This window comes from Zalophus californianus, chromosome 3, assembly GCF_009762305.2.
Source record: "Zalophus californianus isolate mZalCal1 chromosome 3, mZalCal1.pri.v2, whole genome shotgun sequence".
NCBI lineage: Eukaryota > Metazoa > Chordata > Mammalia > Carnivora > Otariidae > Zalophus > Zalophus californianus.
The window spans coordinates 165,948,484-165,962,027 of NC_045597.1; the positions used below are offsets into that span (position 1 = coordinate 165,948,484).

The 13,544-nt window shown below is 40.3% G+C and overlaps 1 protein-coding gene across 3 annotated transcripts in view; it reads left to right on the top strand.

Annotated features, from left to right (window-relative positions):
* Positions 1-13,544, top strand: part of ADAM23 (ADAM metallopeptidase domain 23) — a 166,699-nt gene that overhangs the window by 75,416 nt on the left and 77,739 nt on the right. For all 3 annotated transcript variants that reach the window (XM_027591124.2, XM_027591123.2, XM_027591125.2), the window contains exon 4: positions 10,721-10,784. In XM_027591124.2, the coding sequence (XP_027446925.1) occupies positions 10,721-10,784 (64 nt within the window). The remainder of the gene's footprint in view (positions 1-10,720; positions 10,785-13,544) is intronic.

The window sequence follows — 13,544 nt, forward strand, 5'->3', positions numbered from 1 at the left end:
GGCACTTGTTTAGTTCAGGCATTCTTTCATAACTGAGGATATAACCGTGTGCAAAGTAAAAAAGGCCAGGGTAGCACTACAGTGACCTACACTGAATCTGAAAGTCCACACCAGTTGGAAGGAATCCCCTTTCCACAGGAGCTACAAATAGTTTTTCCGATAAATTCTGTACTCTTCAGAGGCCCGTTATCTTGCTATTATGTTGAAATGGTACATAATTTGGAAGTATGAAAAATTCTCTGGCTAGAGCAATTAGTTGGGCTTCAGGAATTCATGTTTTTTTTTTTTTTTTTTTTTTTTTAACAAAGGCCCAGTGGATCATTTTTTGATGCCATGAAGTATGCGATGAATTTGAAGATCATTTTTATAAGTGGTAATTTAAAAAATGGGTGCTATTTTGTATAATAGTAATTTTGTACTTGAAGAAATCCTTAAAAAGTTCTCATTTTCCTCCTCTTCTTGTTGCTATTCTGTGTTCTTGTCTGCCATCTTGGTTTGATGTCATGGCAGAAGTATGTTCGTAGGTGCTACATTGTGATAATTTCTTTCTTCTTTTTGGGGGGGGCAGCAAAAGCAAGGTTTATTGAGCAATAGCAAAGTGATGGTACAAAGATCCCAAGGAGGGAGGGGACCCACGGGGGGGGTGCCCTTGTGATAGTGTCTTAAAAGCCTGTACTATTTAGGAAGGACTGTGGTTATGATCGCTAAACATCCTCCCCTGTTTTATGTATGAAGGATCCATTGCATAGAATGTTGTTTCCTGTTTAGTACAGAGAAATCTAGGATGACAGTTTCAAATGCCTTTTCCTTCATATGGCTGCGCAGCCCTGTGGTCATTCTGTCCCATGAGACCTGCTCTGTGGCCTTGGGGCTCAGTTTAGCCAGCAGACACCCTCCAGCCTCAGGTTGGGGGAGCACCAGCCAGACAAAGGGTTAGACTCCTCCCAGGTAGAGCAGAAAGAGAAGAAGAAACCGTACAAAAGATCACTGTGGTTCTTCTACAAAAATCTTACTCTCCTTGAACTATTAAAAGAACATAAAATTGCAGAGTTCACAGTAGCATTTGCATAGCAGATGTTAGGACAAATATCTATAATTTACAGTAAAACCATTTAAAGAAATGAAAACATTTAGGTAAAAATTACATAGACTTTGTTAATCATTTGTCCCTCCACTGTTTTTTTCTCCCTCTCCAGCCAGTTAATTGAATGAGTGAAGGAAAGTTAAGGCTACAGGTTTTCATCTGTGGAAGGCCTTTTCTTAGTGTTTCTGCTGGGCTCTTGCTGTTCTCTCCTGCTGCTAACATTAATTACTTTGCAGATGGCTCTAATTGACCCAATAAAAGAACCTTATCTGTGTTCAGCCCTTCCCAGGCCTTACAGTCTCTGCAGCTTCTGAGGACACAGGATGTACTGCATGCTTTCTGCTCTGACAGAAAACCGAGTTTGGCCTCCCAGGTTCTGAGTTCCTGATTCTAGCGCACCCTTCTTTATAGCTCTTTGCTGCACCCTGTGTCCTACCTGGGCCCAAATCTGCCTTTGTAACAGCACCACCACCATGCCTGATGCCCTGGCCCTGCTGGACTTTTAGCGGAATATACCTCCCTGCTTGCACCGCCTGGTCCCTCTTTCTGTATGACCTGCTCTTTCCCCGCCTCTGTTTCCCTGACCGTGTTTGGTCACGAAGCTGCCTTGGCCTTGCTTTCTTTTTTTTTTTTTTAATTATGTTATGTTAATCACCATACATTACACCATTAGTTTCTGATGTGGTGTTCCATGATTCATTGTTTGCGTATAACACCCAGTGCTCCATTCAGTATGTGCCCTCTTTAATACCCATCACTGGTTTAACCCATCCCCCCACCCCCTCCCCTCTAGAACCCTCAGTTGTTTCTCAGAGTCCATAGTCTCTCATGGTTCGTCTCCCCCTCCGATTTCCACCCCTTCATTTTCCCCTTCCTGCTACCTTCTTCTTTTTTTTTTTTTAACACATAATGTATTATTTGTTTCAGAGGTACAGGTCTGTGATTCAACAGTCTTACACAATTCACAGCGCTCACCATAGCACATACCCTCCCCAATGTCCATCACCCAGCCACCCCCTCCCTCCCACCCCCCACCGCTCCAGCAACCCTCAGTTTGTTTCCTGAGATTAAGAATTCTTCCTATCAGTGAGGTCATATGATACATGTCTTTCTCTGATTGACTTATTTCGCTCAGCATAATACCCTCCAGTTCCATCCACGTCGTTGCAAATGGTCTTGCTTTCTTATTGAAAAGTTCCTGATCATCCTTGTTGAGATGAATTTCCTTTTGGGGGGCAGCTTGATGCTTTGTTATTCATCCTAGGCAACATGAGGCCTTGTCTTATTTTAGGTATGAGATGAGAGGCACCTCGAGGATATGAACTAGGTTTGATTCTCCTTGAGTCCTCACGCACTCCATCTAGCCAAACAACCTCCGGGTGTTCAGGGAACGGCGGGAGCAGCGGCGAGTTGTGGGGGACAGAGGCAGATAGCCTGGCCACTGATCTCGCATGATTGCTGGTGGCCTTGCCAGGAGCAGCAATTCCTTTCCTGTCACGGGTCTAAAATTAGCCCTTCATTAATTTCTTCCTAAAGGCACTGTGTTCCTCCTCTTTTAAAAAAAAAAATACAGCTTGTATTGTGGCTTCTTATCTTAAAAGGTAGTATATAGTCATCGTAAGAACTTTAGGAATTCAGGGGTGGCCAAAGAAAGAAAATAAAAACCGTTGAAAGTTCCACAGAAAACATTAGCTCGCTGTTATATTTGAGTGTCTATCTTTGCAGATTTTTTTTTCTTTCAGTAATGTAAACATACTTTTAAAAAGTTACCAAACATAATATTCTCTCATTTGCTTTTTTCACTGAACAATGTTGTAAACATCTTTCCAATTGTCTGTAAAACCACGTATTAAAAAAAAAAAACCGGGGCGCCTGAGGGGCTCAGTTGTTAGGCGTCTGCCTTCGGCTCAGGTCATGATCCCAGAGTCTTGGGATCCAGCCCCGCATCGGGCTCCCCGCTCCGCGGGGATCCTGCTTCTCCCTCTGCCTGCCACTCCCCCTGCTTGTGTTCCCTCTCTCCCTGTGTCTCTTTCTGTCAAATAAACAAAATCTTTAAAAAAAACAAAAAACAAAAGAAACCAAAAAAACCCAACTCATACCTCCATCATCTTCAGGAACTCATCCTGTGTGTATGTGTGCGCGCGCGCGCGCCTATGTGTGCATGCGTGTGTGTGTGTGCGCGCGCGCTCTTGCCTGGTTATTTCCTCAGGAGACCTTTATGAGTAGCGTTTAGGAGATTATAAAAACTTGTGGATTTAAAGGGTGAATATGATAGCTGTTGCCAAATTGTCCTCAGCAAGACGCACTAATACACATTCCCAGCAGTAATGTGTGGAGTGCTCGTTTTTCTGACTTTTGCCAGCTCTGGCTGTTATTACTCATTTTTACTTGCTAAACCGATGGGAAAAATTGGTCTCTCATGGTTGTTTTAATTTACAGGTCTTTTATACTAGTGCAGTTGTGCATTTGTATATAATTGAAGACCATTAGTATTTCTTGTTTTCTTTTTCCGTGAACTGCATTTTGCGCGTTCTGTTTTGCTAATTGCCTGCCCACATCCTTTGCCCATTTTCTATGGAATTGTTTATCTGTTTTTACTTGGTTTTAATTTTGGCTCCTTATGTTAAGGATGGCAACCCTTTGTTTTTCATATATTTTGCAAATGTTTTTTCTTAGTTTCTCTTGAAATTTTGTGTATCATATTTTTTAACTCGTGGAAGTTTAAAATTTTTTTATAGTCGTATCTCTTGTTTTTTATAATTTCTGGGCTTAATATCGTGCTTAAAAAGGCATCTTGTTCCTAACATTCGGCTGTATTTTTATAGCTTTGTTTTAAAAAATATAAATCTTTAATGTATATGTTTTTAGTTTGGTGTAAGATATGATTAGGGATCTAAACTTCCCAAAATGTTAAGTCACTTGTCCTGTACATATTTATTCTTTATTCTCTTTCTTACCAATTTAAAATGCCATTATTTTCATAAAGTTTTTGATATGAACGTGAATTTCTTTTCTGTTCTTTTCGTGTCTTTTCTTTTCTGTTCTCCCCTTTGGGCCATTTGTCTAATCAGGTTGTGCTCTGTATCTTGGTTATTATAACTATAATAGTAATATAAATTAATAGCAATATCCTATTGCAACTCCTTTTTTAAGAAAAATGTTTGGGTAGACATAAGCATTTGTTCTTTAAGATGAACTTTGGAATAATTTTGTCAATTAATAAAAATTTGCTGGATCTTGCTTGGAATTAATATTAAAGTTATAGGGTATATGTACATCTATGCATATGTATATATATGAAATTCCTTTCTGTTTTTGTCATTATTGGTAGAAACTTCTCCCCTAAACTATTTCTAGGTGGTTTTTGCTGGTGCACATAAAAATGTTTTGTTTTGGTCTTTTTTTTGCATATTTATCTTGTAACCAGCTACCTTATTTAATGCTTATTATTTCTGTTAGATTTTCCATTAGTTTCTTTTTTATTCTTTTGACCATTTCATGCATACTTGGAAAGAATGGAACACTTTGTAAACATATGTGCAGTTTTTCTGATAAACTGAAAAATGGAAGAAGCAGGGAGTTCTTATCCTAGGACATGGCAAGAATTGGACTTGGAGGAGAGCTGTCTGTCCTGGACAAGGTTATAGGAAGGCAAGGTGGATCACAGGTCCATATCCATTCTCTACGATTTTGCTGTGTGTTTAATAGCTGTAAAAAAGAAATGTTGGGAATGTCGGAAGAGAACCCGCATTGGCAATATTCAACACATTACAATATTCATTACTAGCTTAAATTTGTGCATCAAAGCATTTCAGGTATGTGTAATTGTGTTCAAAAGGTATGGTGTTTTTATTTGGATTCCATTTTCCCTGTGTTTAAAAATCTTTTTTGTTTGACGATGTATGTGGGTAAACCACATATGTGAGACTACCTGGGACTCTGTTACGGAGGAATCTCAGAATTACTGGTGTATACTTGCAGAAATATTGGCAGCCACTTCATACGGTATGACTTCAAGCCAAGGAGGAAAAATTGAACATCTTTCATTTTTATTTAGTTAAAGATCTCTGTTGATACCACCTCCTCAGAAGGGAACTCTTAATTGACTACCCTCATTGGCTGATGAAGCCAGGTTGGGTGGTGGTCATCAGCTTTTACATCTCAAGTTCATTCCTCCTTTCTCTTCTAGCTCCTCCTTTGTCTACTTCCCTGTCTATTAACTTGCAGCCCTGCCTGTGTTCCCTGTTATATTAGACTAGGGTGTTACTATTATGGTGCATAGGGCCATCACCTATGAGATGCAAGAGCTCCTCCACCTTAAAATTTTGGCCGCAACCTCTTAAGTGATTTAGGAACTCATTAAATTCCTGTTGTGACACTCAAAGAGGTTTACACCCTACATCCTGCTTCTGCTAGGAGTGTTCTCCACCTGCAGCTCTCCTCCTATGAAATATGCCCACATTCCCAGCCCTCGCCTAGCAGGCTGTCTTTGTTTGACTTAACACAAAGCTTCTATTCAATCTGTAATTACTTTTACCCACTTAACATATCATTTCTACTCTTTGAAATTCCAACCTCTTCATGCCTACAATCCTTTAGCACAGCTTAAAAGTCTTACTGTATTGTTTACATTCAAAGGATTATATATTTTCTAGCTGAAACACTTTGGATATAAAAATTATTTTAGGTGGGATGATTAATTTTTTTCCTCAACCCTGAGAAAAGTGGCTATTGAAAAATCATTTGACTTTTAAGCCTATTGTTTTCAAAAAAGGAAAGCAACATAAGGACAGAGGATAATTATAAGGTTACAAACTTATGCTTGTAGGAATGTACTGAGTTTAAATTCTATGTCTCTCTTCATTACAAGTTATAGTAATTATTTGATGAATTAAAATATGTATGTGTATAAAAGGAGAAAAGAGAACCTTCGAGTGTAAAAAGGGAACAGGCATGGTGCTTCATTGTACAATGCTATTATGCTCAAAGCCCCATGAAGTTGCTCATCTCCATAGTGACCAGTGTTTGTTATTAAATGAATGAATGAGACCTGGTGGAGAGGGCAGCAGGAGACTTCTTGGGTAAATCTGTCAGGGGCCACTGGGCATGATCAGGGCTTGCAATATTGAGAAGCTAAGCCCTGTCAAACAGAAAATAATCAGATGAGTGAATATACATTATGAAAGTAGACATTAGTGGCAGTCTTGTTTTTCTACACACAATTTTTTACTCTTTGTTCACATAAATGTTGACTTCTGTTCTAATCCCAGTTTTGAACACATATGGAAGTAACTTAAGGGTTTTACTGTTTTACTACTGAGGACTGAATTAAAATATTTGTGCTACTGTTCACTTAAGAAGGAGGACCTCGCGTGACAAGAAGCATGGCTGGTCGAGACCTGACAAGTCCAGTGTACTGCAGTGAATGTGGGTTTATAGCTTCCTGGCTTCCACATCTCTGACTGCTGACTTGTCTCCCACTATCTACCTCCTGATGTTAGGCACTCAGAGAGAGAACCCAAGGACACTGCCCAAGGTTGTCCTAAAATGGTGGCCATATAAACATAATCACAGAGGCCAAAAGCAACTGGAAAAGGAGACATACTCACAGACTGCTTGCTTAGTAGCATCTCAGCTTTAGGATACTTTTCATTTCACAGACTAGCGTGACTTTCCACATAGAACTTGATGTACGTACCTAAAATTTGACTTTGAGGTAGGGTAATCATATGTCCCAGACCTTCTTGGTTTACATCTGTTGTCCTGGCATAATTATTAATGTGCCTCTTTGCACTCCCCAAAATGTCCTGATTTGGATGATAAATTAGATGACCATCCAGTTGGTAAGCCTTGGTGCTTGCTACTATTCTTCTCGACTTTTCCCTAGATCTACTGATGAAGGAATGCCCTGTTGGCCTCTAGGTTCTTTTTGAAGAGTTCATTCTGCTCCTAGCAACCCACACAATTTTTTAATCAGGGGTATAAACTGTGAGGATTCGACACATTTCAGTGTTGTTCAGTTTCAGTGAATGTAGATTTCAGACCTGGGCTTCTAGAGACTGATAGTTTGACTGTTTTTTATAAGGAAGTAAATGACTTTGAACTCATGTAGACCAGATGGTTTTCTTGTGCTCCAGCATTTGTCTTTCCTAGCAAGGAATTTCTTTCTTTAAAGTAAGGGATTCAAGTTATTTAAAAAAAACAAAACGGGGGCGCCTGGGTGGCTCAGTCGTTAAGCGTCTGCCTTCGGCTCAGGTCATGGTCCCAGGGTCCTGGGATCGAGTCCCACATCGGGCTCCCTGCTCAGCAGGAAGCCTGCTTCTCCCTCTCCCACTCCCCCTGCTTGTGTTCCCTCTCTCGCTGTGTCTCTCTCTGTCAAATAAATAAATAAAATCTTTAAAAACAAAACAAAACAAAACCCTAGGAGTCATCCACCCTTTTTGGTTAATAAGATTTTTGGGCAGAAGGGATTCCTAGTAAGTAACTTTTCCCAGTTCCTAGGGTGCTTGGCTTCTCCATAATGAGCCTAAGTGGAAGATATAAACCTTTGGGAGTTTTGATCACTTGGCTATTCATGGGCCTACTTTCGTTAGACACAGAAATCTCAAACTTGAGGACTCCAACAAATATATATATATTTATATAGGAAAAATCTCCCCAAGGCATATTTCTCTCTTTGTGTCAATTTCCAATGCTTAGATCTTGTAGCAGCTTTCTTTGTACATTTACTGATGATTCTGAAATTCTTTGAACATTACATTTCTAAATTTTTCTTTGTGATAAATCTTGGAATTAGGATAGTTGAAACCATGTTTCTGAAATAAAGATGAAATCTGAGCTTTAACACTATAGAGTTTTATCTCTTACCCACCTTATGGTCCAATACAAGTTGAGTGGTTTTCCTGGGAAGCTCTTCTCCAGATCATGATGTAAGAACTTAGGCTGCACCCATCTTGTATCCATGCCATCTGGGGCACGGGGCTTCCAGAGTTGCCATGGAAGAGAGAGCTTGGATAATCATGCATGGAGTATAATAACCACACTAGAGGGGTAGACATCACTTCCCACCATATCTTATGAGCCATAATTCAATCTCTCAGCCTTAACCTCACTGCTAGAGAAGGTTTGAAATGTGGCCTCACTGTGCTAGGAAGGGGAAAGTGAAATGGGATATGGTGGCCGCATAGCATCATTTCTGCCACAGCTCCCTTCATTGGTTTGATTCTTGGCTCACTTGCCATGTTTTAATAGTCTTACCATTCTCCTGCTCTCAGAGTTCAGCATCTTCAAGGTGTTTACCCTTGTTCTTCATATTTGAGTAAAATCACATTCAGTCTGACTCTAGATAATTCATGTTCTTTTCACTTCCTCAGTGGTACAGATTCACCATGAAGGTGCAGAGTGAGGGTGTTCAAGAGAATTTCCTTACTCCAGTTCTTACTGTCTCTTCCACCTTGCTTTGAAATTCCATCCTACAGTGACCTTTATCAGATTTGGTGATTAATGATTAGAATGCTATTATATGCCCTTGTCATCACAAGCAAATAAATTTGTTTTCAACTCTTAGACATGCTCCAGTGATTGTGTGGTTGAGAATTTTGAAAATAATGAATTACCTGTAGAAAGAGGTAAGTAGAAGGTAGTGAAACCTCTCTCTGCCTTGGTGTTATGGAAACGTTCCTCAGAGAAGTGTTACCATCAACAGCCCTGTTTATGTATATTCACAATGCTAGTCGCTGACTTAATGAACTAGATATGAAAGAAGTTTCTGCACCCTGTCAGGTATTTTCAAGTACATAGAGTTAAGAACTGTTGTTACTTTGACTATTAACTTTGATTTTTAAAAGGGAACGAGTAGATGTACCATTATTTAGTTTCAAATGTAGAAACATCAGTAGATACACATTTGATTAGTAATTTCTTTTTTTTTAAGATTTTATTTATTTATTTATTTATTTATTTATTTATTTATTTATTTGCCAGAGAGAGAGAGACAGGGAGAGAGAGAACTCAAGCAGGGGGAGTGGGAGAGGGAGAAGCAGACTCCCCGCTGAACAGGGAGCCCGATGTGGGGCTCGATCCCAGGACCCTGGGATCATGACCTGAGCCGAAGGCAGACACTTAACAACTGAGCCACCCAGGCGCGCTTGATTAGTAATTTCAATAGAAAAAGTTGTCCAAGGTGCCAGAATCTGCCTCATTTCTGTGTTGTAAAGGTTGACCTTCAGCTCATGCGGGAGACCATGCTGGTGCACGCCTGGGTCTCCCCCTCTGTTGACTGGCTCCAAGGCACCTCCAGTCTTCCTCATTGGGGCATGTTAGAGCTGCATCTGTTGCAGTGCTTCCATACTTCTGTTAAAGCAGTAATGTCAAGATTTCCTAACAGGAAAACCTACACTTAGGCAGAGCTAGAGAAAGTAAAATGTCAGAGTAGGAAGGGCCCACATCTGGCTCATACATAGTAAGACCTACTTTTGTCCTCTTCTTATCGTTAGGGTGAAATGAGTTAACCTCTTTCTAGTCCCTAGCACAGCGCCTAGGACCTAGTGAGTGTTCAGCACATGGAACTTACCATTTGTCATCATTATTTCTAGTGGCAGAACCCAAAGAGGAACCCAGATGCCCTAATAGTTGCCTGCTGTTTTCCGAGGCACATAGTTTGCATTCCCCACATTGTATAGGGAGAAGTGTGTTTGGAGAAATTGAATTAAAATAAAAGCAGTGGCAGCCTCATTCTCATTGCTGAGCATGGACTTGGGGTTGAGTTCTGGGCTACGCATGGTGTGTGCTTTCACATAACCTCCAACATCCCATAAGATTCATACTCTCTATCGCCTTCGTTTGACTCAAGTAAAGGCAGAGTTGGGTAACTGGCCTGTGGTCACAGCACAAATAAGGGGCTGCGCCAGGCTTTAAATCCAACTTTGTCTGACTTCAAAGTCTTTATTTTTAACTGTTATTTTATTCCAGGGGTTGGCAAACTATGGCCCACAGGCCAAACCGAGCATACCTGGTTTTGCATAGTCCTCAGGCTAAGAATATTTTTTACATTTTTTAAATGGTTGAAGAAATTGAAGAAGAAAAAATGTCATGACACAGGATGATTAGGTGAAATTGAGATTTCAGTGTCCATAAATGAAGTCTTACTGGAACATGGCTACGCTCATTTGTTTACATCGCCTGTGTCTGTGTCTAGAATTGAGTAGTCGTGGCAGAGTCCATGTGGCCCGAAAAGCCTAAAATATTTACTATCTGGCCCTTATTCTATACTTTTCCTCAGTGATTATGTTTTTGAGATTCCAGTTATTTAGAACATAATTTTGGGATTTTTATAAGGTCTGTCTCCTGTTACCTGCCTTTTCTGTTTGTTCCATATTAATTAACCTATCAGTCAAATGATGCATAGTGTGTATAAACAGAGTTCAGCCTATATTTTGTCTTTTTTTTTTGAACAGAGTGAGGAAAGATTTGTTACTGGAGAACGTTCGAGGCTTTTGATGAAAACTTGTTCGTGCTTGCCGTGGCGGGTGGCTCTTTGTGGTCTACACGCCCCTCGTAGCCATCTACTGAGCTGATTATTTTTAAACCTCTAAGTGTCTTGGATGCAGAAATCACTCTATTTTCTTTCCCTTGTAGTGGTTTGCTGTCTTCTGATTACGTGGAGATCCACTACGAAAATGGGAAGCCACAGCACTCTAAGGTATAGTTAAGAACATATGGAAATCCTGCAGCATAAACATGCTTGCCCATAGAATTGTTCATTGCACACTGCATTGTTTTGATGTCTCTCTCAATAAAATGAGCTGTCCTCTTGTGCAACAGTGCTATTTTCAAATTTAAAATAAGTTTAGGAGAGACTTATTTAAAACTTATAAATGTTCGAGATAGCATTAGCGATTCTGTATATTCAGGTCAATAAAGAAATGTTTATTGTTTTGGTTATACATACAGTATCTTCTGCAAATGAATGGTATAAAGAGCTATACAGCTCCATAGCAATACCTTCAAGTAGTAGATCACCAGCTCATGGTCATAGAGTCTGAATGATGAGACTAGAATGGCTGTTTAGTCCAAGAGACTTTGGTGCCTGAGAAGGGCAGAGGACAGGTGGGGGAAGGGAGATTCAGGGAACACTGTCCTTAATCTTCACAAGAGTTCTGGGAGATGGATATTATTATTTCTGTTGTGCAAAGGAAGGAAGAAATTGAGGCAAAGAGGGGGCAGATAAACTTACCCAAGGCCACCATGGATTGTCATTGAAAGCTAATTGGGTACTTGATTTCCTTCAGTGGAGATTAAGATTTTTTTTTTTTAATGTATTTATTTGAGAGAGAGAGAATGAGAGCACGAGAGGGAAGAGGATCAGAGGGAGAAGCAGACTCCCTGCCGAGCAGGGAGCCCGATGCGGGACTCGATCCCGGGACTCCAGGATCATGACCCGAGCCGAAGGCAGTCGCTCAACCAACTGAGCAACCCAGGCGCCCACCTTCAGTGGAGATTAACTATTCTTTTAATGGAGTGTCAATAAGGAGCAGGTGGGTTTAGATAAGGGAGACAGTGATCTCTACCAGTCAGGATGAAAATCCTGGGGATGGCTACATTCAGAGACTGATTTGTAGGAAGTCCACAGAGTACCACTGAACCTAAGCTGTGTCCATGGAGCAGATACCACAGGCACAGGAGAGGAAACAGGGAAACAAAATACAATGGGAAACTTTGTTTTTTTTTTTCTACGTTGCTAACGAGTATTGGCACAGAAGTGGGCCTTTCATGTGTGGGCTTGCGGGGTTGTGTAGCGCAGAGAACTAGGTTTTTTCAGTGTGATAGCTTCTCACCAAATATTTATGGGTGGCCTTCATTGTAAATACTGCCCAGGGGGTTCTGGAATTTCTCAGGATTTATAACTGTCCAATTAACAGTGGGCACATTTGTAATTTGATGCGTGTTTTAAGCCTTTGAATTTTATGCCACATATTAAGAACTTCCAGTTATTATTCTTATTGTTCTGTCAGTTTTTGCCTCAGGCTGCATCTTGGGGGTTGTTGAAGCTCCCGAAAAGTGGATGCTGTGGAAAGTGAGCAGAAATGCTAAATCAAGCACTTGAACGGTGCTTTCTGGCATTTGTACAAACCAAAGCTTCCGTCAGCTGAGCCAGGGCCCTGAGCACTGCGGATGCTGAATCATGAGTTTGGAGTAGAGAAAATTGCACGAGAACTTTATAGACTTAGCAAAGGAGCCACATTTGCAGGCCACAGTAACCTGAGTCGAACATCTCACTAACAAGTTCAGTCAGTTTTTTTGTTTGTTTGTTTGTTTTTAGAAGCAGAATAGCTAATTGGCCTCCAGAGGTCATTTGAGGTCCCAGATGGAGGCCTTACTAATAAGGCACATCAAAACTCATATCAGTTACAACTAGAATTTAAGACAAAGGGTAGTTCAGCTGTGGCAAAGGAAGTGTTTATTGCACTTTGTTTTTGTGGTCATTGCTTTTCTCTTGATGCCTTATTTTCTTCAAACAGATCGTATACCCAAACTTATTGCTTCCTATATAATGAGTTAATGGTAACAGTCTGTTTTTTATGTGTCTGTATTTATATATATAACCCCCAAAACCAAGATGACATGGTGCACAGTATGTTGAAGCAGAATTTTTTTTAACCTAATAATATTATGAACATTTTTTTTTAAGATTTTATTTATTTATTTGACAGAGAGACACAGTGAGAGCAGGAACACAAGCAGGGGGAGTGGGAGAGGGAGAAGCAGCCTTCCCGCTGAGCAGGGAGCCCGATGTGGGACTCGATCCCAGGACCTTGAGATCATGACCTGAGCCGAAGGCAGACGCTTAACGACTGAGCCACCCAGGCGCCCAATATTATGAACATTTTAACATGTATTAAATAATCTTCTAAACTTTTATTTCTAAAAATGTGTAATATTCTTTCCTATTCATTTGCCATAATTTATTTAAAAATCCCATAGCAATAGACATTAGATTGCTTCCAATCTTTTACTATACAAATAATTTGTAAGGAAAGTCCTTCCTGATACATTTTTTAAAAGATTTTATTTATTTGAGAGAGAGAGAGAGAGAGAGAGAGAATGGGGAGGGGCAGAGGGAGAAGAAAGAGGGAATCTGAAGCAAACTCCACAGAGCTGATGCGGGGCTCGATCTCATGACCCCGAGATCATGGCCTGAGCTGAAGTCAAAAGTGAGATACCCAACCACCTGAGCCACCTGGGCGCCCCTCCTGATGCATTTTGAACCCATCTTTAATAATTGCTTAAGGATTAATTCTGAGAATGGGATTTGCTGGGTCAAAGCATTGGTCCCTTTCTTTAAAGTCTTTTGGTACATACTGATAGTTTTTCTTTCTGAAGGTTTATTTAGATCCACACTCTTCCTACCATTACATACATATTTTTTAAAACTTTTTTTTTTAAACTTCAGATTGCCTTC